This window comes from Thamnophis sirtalis, unplaced genomic scaffold, assembly GCF_051295495.1.
Source record: "Thamnophis sirtalis isolate CommonGarterSnake01/CBP01778 unplaced genomic scaffold, rThaSir2_p1.2 scaffold_4, whole genome shotgun sequence".
NCBI classification, from domain to species: domain Eukaryota; kingdom Metazoa; phylum Chordata; class Lepidosauria; order Squamata; family Natricidae; genus Thamnophis; species Thamnophis sirtalis.
In genome coordinates, this window is record NW_028261384.1 from 125,896,607 (window position 1) to 125,905,678 (window position 9,072).

Here is a 9,072-nt window from a genome sequence, read left to right on the forward strand (position 1 = left end):
TCCTTGTTAGCAAAATCTCATACCTCAAAGTCTATTTTTTACAGAAGTAGATTTCAGGGATATATGCGTCCTAATTTTCAGGTGACAGATCCAGATTCATAATTACAATCCTATTATTTTCAATTAAAATGCAACATTAATAAGGCACTAAAGGTAAAGGTAATGGTGTCAGGCCTGCAACCAAGTTCTTTTTGGATCTTTCGCCTGCCACACTTCCAATATTCTACTATGCTGTTTCTATTGTGGGGAGTTGGGAGAGGAGTAAAATGCTATGTAGCCAAAATAAAATTCCTTTCTAGAATACCAAGGTCATCCTTTATCTTGGCACCTCTGGATCTGACCGGAACTGGATGAGTGGAACTGCTAGCATGGCAGTGGAAGATTGGACCATGTGATGGACTTGTGGGTTTGGGGGCAAGATCATGAACTTTAACCTGGATGGGAAAACTGAGAAGCTTCAGATTCAGGTTTTCCCAGATGTGCCAACATAGCTCTCTTAATAAATTGGAACTTTGAGCAATACATTACCTTGGATTCTGATTTAATTTTGAATGCTATTTGGAACCCTGACAAATGGTTTCTCTTGTTCAGTTGTGTTTGACTCTAGGAGATGGTGCTCATCTCTGTTTCCTAGCTGAGGGAACCAGAGTTGTCTAAAGACACTTCTGTGGTAAAGTGGCTGACATCACTATACATTGAGGCACATGGAGTTTTGTTACCTTTGCTCCGAAGTGGTACCTATTTATTTACTTGCATGTTTTTGAATTTGCCTCTTCAAAATCTTGGTGCGTCTTATACTCCGCTGCATCTTATATTCCGAAAAATATGGTAAGTCCAGCCAACCTTGAATTCCTTTGGCTCTTATCTACCATCAGTTATTTTGATGAGTAATAATTCAGATTCTTGTAGAGAGCATAAGCTTGCAAAAAACTTTTATGTTCATTTGAGCTGCCTAGATTTCTTAATTTATTGGTTCTTGACAGGATCACTGGAATACAAGCTAGTCAATATATTTACATAAAGTCCTCCCATGCTTACATTTACTGTTGTTCCAAAAGTCTACATCCAATTTTTCTATGATGACCAGTTACAGCCAATTACTTTGTTGGTGTAAGGAGACAATGACACGAGAGGTTAATTATTTCCATGAATGCACTACAACCTGAAAGAAAATAGAATGTCAATATTATAAAATATATGCAGCTTGGGGTTGTACAGTTGAGTTCGTGAGATTCTCTGAGTGTGCTTGTTTTCCTGAAGATGTTTCATTACCAGGCTAAGTAACAACATCTGTGCAGAGAACATAAGGAAACTTAGAAAAATAATTCAACATGTTGCAAGAGAAATCACAATTCTTCTTCTTAAAACAAGGAGGTTTACCTTTGGAATGTGCCATTAACATTGCATCTTTCTCAATGAAAAATATATCCATATAATATTCCATACATTTCAATTATACTGCTCAACATAAATTATGATAAAGAAATATGGATTGTCCAAGGTAACGTTTGTCAGAGCTGCATCCCAGATGGCAAGGATTGTTTTTGCCCCCATAGGAGAAGATATTATTGATTTGTCCCCCCAAACAGATTGCCTCTTTACACCAACAAAGTAAGGGGCTAGCCAGTGGCTATTGACCATTCTGCTATGTCATTGTAGGCAAATTACATTAAGCCTCTAGATGTCTTGGAGACAACCATTAGTTTACTTTATTGTCATTGAACTTCATACAATGAAATTAAATGCCATCTTCAGTGTACATCATACATAAGAAAACTATAAAAAAATAAAACAAAAGCCCTCATCCTACACATTCTATACAATTGAATTGAAAACCCCTGATACTGCATTAGCATTTCACTATACAGTAGAATTCAATATACTTTATGCTTGGGATAGAAGCTGTTTTTCAGCCTATTTTTCCTTGTTTTTATTATCCTGTACCGTCTGCCAGATGGTAATAGTTCAAAGAAAGGATGCCCAGGATGAGATGGGTCTTTACAAATGTTTTGAACTCTCTTAAGGCAGTGGAAACCATAGAGCTCTTCCAAAGAGGGGAGAGGGCAACCAACGATCCTTTTGGCAATGACCTTGACCCTCTGGTGCACTGTCCTATGTGTCACTGTGCAATTGTCAAACCACACACAGATGCAGTAAGTTAAAATACTCTCTATGGTGCAGTGGTAGAAGGTCACCAGCAGTTTTTCATTCAGTTTCTGTTTCCTGAGGAGTCTCAGGTAGTATAATCTCTGCTGGGCCCTTTTGACTAGTGATGCAATGTGAGCGCCCTAGGTCAGTTCCTCTTTTATGATAACACCCAGAAACTTAAAACTGGCCACTTGCTCCACTCGGTCTCCCTTGATAAGCAAGAGCTGGATGTCTGATCTATTCCTTCTATCGTCCACTATAAGCTCCTTACTCTTATTGGTGTTAAGGACCAAGTTATTGTCTCCACATCACGAAAGCAACCAGTCCACCTAATTTTGTTAGGCAGACTCATCCACCCCAGATATGAGTCTGACCAGTATTGTATCATCTGCAAATTTAATAATAGTATTATTGGTGTGAGTGGGAAGGCAGTCATTTGCATAAAGAGTATAGAGTAATGGACTCAATACGCACCCAGAGGTGGGTTCCTACTGGTTCGGACTGGTTTGGCTGCGTAGGTAGTGACTCGGCTGCCATGCCCCCAAACTGGTTGTATCGGTGGCGCCATAGGCACCACCATCTTGTTTTTTGCTTCTGTGCATATGCAGATTTTTTTTTACTACGCATGTGTGCATGACACGTATGAAGCATGCGCCCATAGCATGCTTCTCCTGAAGCGCGTCCCTGAGAGAACCGGCAGTAGCAGAAGCTGCAGCCCAATCCTGCAGGCAACTCTGTGGTGTACCAGTGTTAAGAATAAGGGCTGAGGAGGTATGATGACCTAATCTGACTCTCTGAAAGCGGCCAGACAGGAAATCCATAATCCAAAGACAAATTGAATAAGAAAGCCCAAGGTTCATAGGTTTAGACACTAGTCTATGTGGAAGAATTGTGTTAAATGCAGAACTAAAATCTACAAAAAGCATCCTCACATAGCCCCCGCCCTCCACTTTTGTTCCAAATTAGTCAGAGCAGCGTGAAGCGCCCTCTGTAGATCTATTTGTTCTGCGCGCAAACTGGTGTTAATCAAATGTATGCGGAAGACCAGAAATGATGTGCCAACAGGCCAATTTCTCAAAGCTCTTCATGATGATAGGAGTGAGCGCCACTGGTCTAGTTAGTTAGCTTGCATGTGGCCTTCTTTGTTGCTGCTCCGGCCCTATGGAACGAGCTACCCCCAGAGATCCGGACCCTACTCACTCTCATGGCCTTCCGAAAAGCTATTAAGACCTGGCTATTCCGGCAGACCTGGGGCTGTTGACCTCTGGATTGAGGTCCAGCCCTGCTTAGATTGGTGCATGTTGTGTCTTTTAAATTTGTCGTGTTTTATCTTTTTAAAATTTCTTTTAATTTCTGTTTCTGGAAGCCACCCAGAGTCCTCCGGGATTGGGTGGCCTATAAATTTAATAAACAGTTAAACAGTTAAACAGTGTTAACATTGAATCCTTCTGGCGGTCCTGCTTCAATTCCATCTGTCAGAATTATTTTATTTTGAGATCTCTTGTAGGGGTAATTCACATTCATGGATTCCCTTAGACTTTATCTGTGCCTGTTCTGCCTTGGCTGCTCATTATTCCATTGGAACTTTTCTGCTCCTTTCTACATTTTCCTCTTAGTTCAATTGGAGATACATTAGGAGATCTTCTTTTTCCTCCCCCGCCCCAATTCAAGAAACACAATGAAAGGAGAGAGGCCTGCTCTGGGACCCATTCATCTAGTTTGATAGCACTCAGTGGGTTCAGTTATTTTAAAGGTAATTTTATGGAATTAAAAAAAAATCAATGGCAAATAACTTTGGAAAAATGCCAGGAAAAATCATTACATGAAACAGTCATGTGTAGATAGATATAAGCATCCATGTATGCTAAATGCACACCTGTTGCTTGTCTGGAAAGTCATATGATTCATCCCACCATGCCAAAGAACAGAAGGTCTATTTCATTTTTATTTACGACCAGCTGATAACCTGGGTATTTATTTGCCCGGGTATTTATTTATTGTAATGCTGTTTAATACAGGATTATTTCCTCTCTTACCCCCACAGTATTTTTTTTTCCAGAGAGTAAGTCTTCTGTGTACCAAGTTTGGTTGAGTTATGCTGGAACATACACACGCAGAAAGGCATTTTTATATATGTAGATGAAAGATATTTTAATTTCACTACATCATTTCAAAGAATAGACCAGATAAAATAATTGCTAAAATTGGAAGTGCTCAATCCTGAACTCTGAGGGAAGACACAGAGATGGAGTTGCTTAAACTGCTTTTAATCACAACTAGAGTGGTAACAACAGGAACAGCAACTGCCGTCTCTTTTATACCCCGAGCTGTCAGACGATTAACCAATGGGGCGCCTTGGATTCTCCTGCCAGGCAGATAGTGCGCTGGAGCCAATGAGAGCGCTTTCCGGATGACAGCGAGCGTGAGGTCATAGGCGCAAGGACTTAGCAGGAAGCATGGTAAAAAAATGAAGGTACATACTTAATATTTCAGGAAACAGAGGTGGTATTTTTTTTCTTTCATTCAATATTTCCGCAAACCTTTTCAGTAGTAGCTCCGACCCTTTGGAATGAACTCCCCGTGGAGATTCGTACTCTCACCACCGTCCAGGCCTTCCGCATAGCCCTTAAGACCTGGCTAGCCCGTCAGGCCTGGGGATAAAGATAATCGCCCCTCCCGAATGATGAATGAATGTTGCTCATTATTTTTACTTTATGTTTGTCTACGTCACTGTTTGTATTTCCCTCCCCTGATTTTATGTAAGCCGCCCTGAGTCCCCTCAGGGAAAAGGGCGGCCTATAAATGTTAATAAACCTTCAAACCTTCAAACCTTGTGCCTTTATTATTTAATTTTCAGCCATGAGATTCACTAACATAAAACATGTCAAAGAGAAAATCTTCCTATCAAGGAATACATTCCTTGACATTTTTCACATAGTCCATTCCAATCCAATTTGATCCAATTCATCCAAACCTATTGCAATTGAATAAGATCCAATCAAGGTTTTTGCTTTTGAGCTGTTCTAAAAGCCAACCAAGAGTGCACTATAGATATTTTTGAACGTATTGCTTTGCTTTCTTGTTTCTCTCATCTTTTCATATTGTCATCTTTTTTCTCAGCCATTGCTCTGTCCTTTGCAGAACCCTATCCAGGGCCTCCTTCACCCGATTGTTCCTCAGACACTAAATTATAGGATTGAAAAAGGGCATAATGGCAGTATAGAAGACGGTGACACGTGACTGATCTTTCCCACCTGAAGCTACATACATTCCTGCCACAGAACCATAGAAAAGAGCCACCACTGTGATATGAAAGGATAGGGTGGAGAAGGCTTTCTTCCTGCCACTTTGGTTAGAGGATTTGATCAATGTGACAACGATAACACCATAGGAAATAGTTGCAAAGATTAAGTTCCCTAATATGATGAAAATATTCATGGAAAAGAGGACAATTGGAGAATTTCTAAGTGGAGGGCAAGCTAAGGACAGGAGCCATTGATCACACAAAAAGTGATCAGAGATATTGGGGCCACAGAAGAACAGCCTGGAGATCAATATTATGGGGACAGCATATACCAAAAAGCCAGCCATCCAGCAGCTAGCCACAAGCTTGGAGCAGTTCTTTGGAGACATAATTGTTGGATAATAAAGTGAGTGCAGATGGCTAGATAGTGATCCAAGGCCATGGCTGAGAGGAAGAAAGCTTCAGTGCTGCCAAGGGAGTAGAAAATGTAGAACTGAAGGAAACAGGCTTGGAAGGAGATGATCCCTCAAGGAAAAGCCAGATCGAAGAGCATATGAGGCATCATACTGGTCACATAGCAGATCTCCAGCAGGGAGAAGTTTGCCAAAAAGTTGTACATGGGGAGCTGTGTCAATTGTGCATCTACACGCACCAGCATGATAACAGCAGAGTTCTCAGTTAAAGTGCTGATGTAGATAATAGTAAAAAGGATAGAGAGGAAGAACCTTTTTTCTGGTACACTGTCCAAGCCTAGCAAAATGAATTCTTGGACTGTGGTCCCATTGGTCACCTCCATCTGAAATCAGAAGAAGGAGTCATAATTATATTTTATTAAAGATCATCAAATATATCAATATAATTGTGACAGATTTCCAAAATGTCTGATCCTTGAATTACCAAATTCAGAAGAAATGGTCTCTTCTAAGGATATCATTAAAAAAAAATCAAGAATGGTCCCAGTGCCTTTTAACACTGGACCATTTTCAATAATATTATGAAAGCATAAATTGAATGGAATTTCACTTTATATTTCAGTGGATAAAGTGACTAGCATTCAGTGGAAGCTGCCATGAACAAAATGCTTAAGCAGCACCAAACCTCAGATGCCTTTATTGCATCTGTAGTCAAGTATTAAATTCCATTTTTTATAATTTAAAACTGTGCTTCTTAACTTTGAGAACTTTTAAGATGTGTGGACTTCAGCTTCCTAAATTCTGTCTGGAGTAAGTCCACATATTTCATAATGACCAAGTTTGAGAAACACTGTTTAGAATGAACAACACCACAATAGGAGACACCTGTTGACATCTGCTGATAGATAGATCCTCTCTAACATGGTAGCAGGGAGTAGAAGTAACCTTGGAGGATAATAGGGTATAGGTTATAGATGTTGGGAAAGGTAGTGGCTTTGATTACAACTGAGGTTGAACACAAAGACTGAGATAGATAGGGGAAGACACAAAGTTTTGCAGGCTTAGAAATGAGCGAATCCCCAGGAATGGTTGTCTTGATAGTGCCTACATTTAAACTCCAAATTTCCAGGATTCTGAGAAAGAAAGTCTCCCATTCTATGTACTACGAATACCAACAGGAACATAGCAGTTTTGTTTAAGGCATAACATTACACTCTTGTGCAGTATAAGTTCAGGCTTGATCCAAGTGGCTGTACTGGAAAGAGGAGTGAGACCAGAACAAGACAGGGCCAATGAAAGACGAACAACTGGCCAGTCAAAATGTTTCCAGTTATTTCCTTGGGACACTTAGTAAATCTGCCAGTAGTCAGTAAGCAAGGCTCTTTAGCTGTATTAATGCATCAGAACAGAGTCAGCTATTAAACTGTTAGAGCTTGTGACAGGTAGTGGTGGGTTGCAACCAGTTTAACAACTGGTTCTGTGAGTGCATGCACTTTGCTTCGCGCAGGCAAGCAGCGTTCAAGAACAGCCCATTTTAAGCTCTAAAACTTACCTTCTCTTATAGCGCCAGTGAGTAAAATAACAGAGGTGCGAATCAGTCCAGTCCAGTCCCCAATCCAATGTAATGCAATCCTATCCTTTCCTATCCAATCTAATGGAATTGAATCAAATCTACTTAATTCACATTTTAAGCTATTAAAAAAAACAAAAACAAATGGGGAAAAAAATCCACCACAAAGCTTGCAGGTTCATTTTCTCCTTCTCAACCCCCTTTTTACATAGATCAATTTTTATCTCTCAGCCTTTGCTCCATCCTTCTTAGCAACCTGCCCAGAGCCTCCTTCACCTGATCATTCCTCAGGCAGTAGATCATGGGGTTGAGAAAAGGTGTAACAGCAGTGTAGAAGACGGTGACTATTTTAGCAGTACATGACTGAGTTTTTCCACCTGGAGCTACATACATTCCTGCCACAGAGCCATAGAAAAGGATCACCACTAGGAGATGGAAGGATATAGTGGAGAAGGCTTTCTTTCTGCTGTGGTGGTTAGGGGATTTGATAAGTGTGGCAATGACAAAACCATAGGAGATAGTGACAAAGGCAAAGTTGCCTAATGAAATCAAAAAATTCATGGAAATCTGACTTATGAAAAAAACATTTTTTGATGGTGAACAAGCCAGGGACAGGAGGCCTTGATCACATAAAAAATTGTCAATGATATTGGAGCCACAAAAGGACAGTCTCGAGATCAAAGTCACTGGGACGGCGTATCCCAAGAACCCAGCAATCCAGCAACCAGCTACAAGCTTGGAGCAGTTTCTTGAAGACATAATTGTTGGGTAGCGGAGTGGGTGGCATATGGCCAAGTAGCGATCAATAGCCATGGCTGAGAGGAAGAAGCATTCAGTGCTGCCACATGAGAAGAAAACGTAGAACTGAAGGAAACAGGCTTGGAAGGAGATGATTCCCTGAGGGGAAGCCAGATCAAAGATCATACGAGGCATGGAGGTGGTCACATAGCACATTTCCAACCAGGAGAAATTCCCCAAGAGAATATACATGGGCAGCTTAGCTAAGTGGTCATCTAGTTGTACCAGGATGATAATAATGGTGTTTTCAATCAAAGTTATTACGTACGTAAAACTAAAAAGGATAAGGAGATAGAATCGCTTTTCCTGTCCGCTCTCCAAACCCAATAAAATGAATTCCTGGACTGTGGTTCCATTAGATAGCTCCATCTAGTATCAGAAAAAAAGAATTGGAATCATACATTTTCAAAGCAGTACCATTCAGATGCATTTCTAATAATTGCCTCAAGAATCCAAACATGCTTTTTTTTGTTTTGTTTCATTAGATTTTTTTTATCCTGTCTATATTAGTTTATAAGTAACACAACTCAGTGAACATATTTAATAGTCATGTTAAATTTGTGTTTTACCAACAAAGAAATAAAGAGAGGCTAGTATAGATCTATTTCAAGCTATTTAGATGAGTTAAATAGCTTGAAATAGATCTATACTAGTCTCTCCTTATTTCTTTGCCATAAAACATAAATTTAACACAAAAATAGTTTGTTGTGAAAGCGACTGCCTGCGAAGGCACCTGAATTGGGACTAAAAGGGGAAAACAAAAGCAATATGCTCTGTCCCATAATTGGGTAGACCAGGCTGCCCTAATAAACTGGTCCCACTGGAGAAAAAAACATCTTGTCAGAATTCGTTGCAAAAATCAAATCCAGAAAGCACACATAGATAACTGATTCCGCAAG

General features: G+C 40.1%; 1 protein-coding gene and 1 pseudogene across 1 annotated transcript; both read right to left on the reverse strand.

Annotated features, from left to right (window-relative positions):
- Window positions 1–5,244: 5,244 nt before the first annotated feature.
- LOC106552823 (olfactory receptor 11G2-like) lies at window positions 5,245–6,218 on the reverse strand (annotated as a pseudogene).
- Window positions 6,219–7,588: 1,370 nt separating this feature from the next.
- On the reverse strand, window positions 7,589–8,542 carry LOC106552824 (olfactory receptor 11G2-like). Its single transcript, XM_014071200.2, has one exon. The coding sequence runs from the start codon at window positions 8,540–8,542 to the stop codon at window positions 7,589–7,591; it is 954 nt and encodes a 317-aa protein (XP_013926675.2).
- Window positions 8,543–9,072: the final 530 nt, after the last annotated feature.

What these genes read in the sequence shown, in the direction of transcription:
- LOC106552824 (XM_014071200.2), bottom strand. Translation starts at nt 8,542, where the DNA reads ATGGAGCTATCTAATGGAACCACAGTCCAGGAATTCATTTTATTGGGT.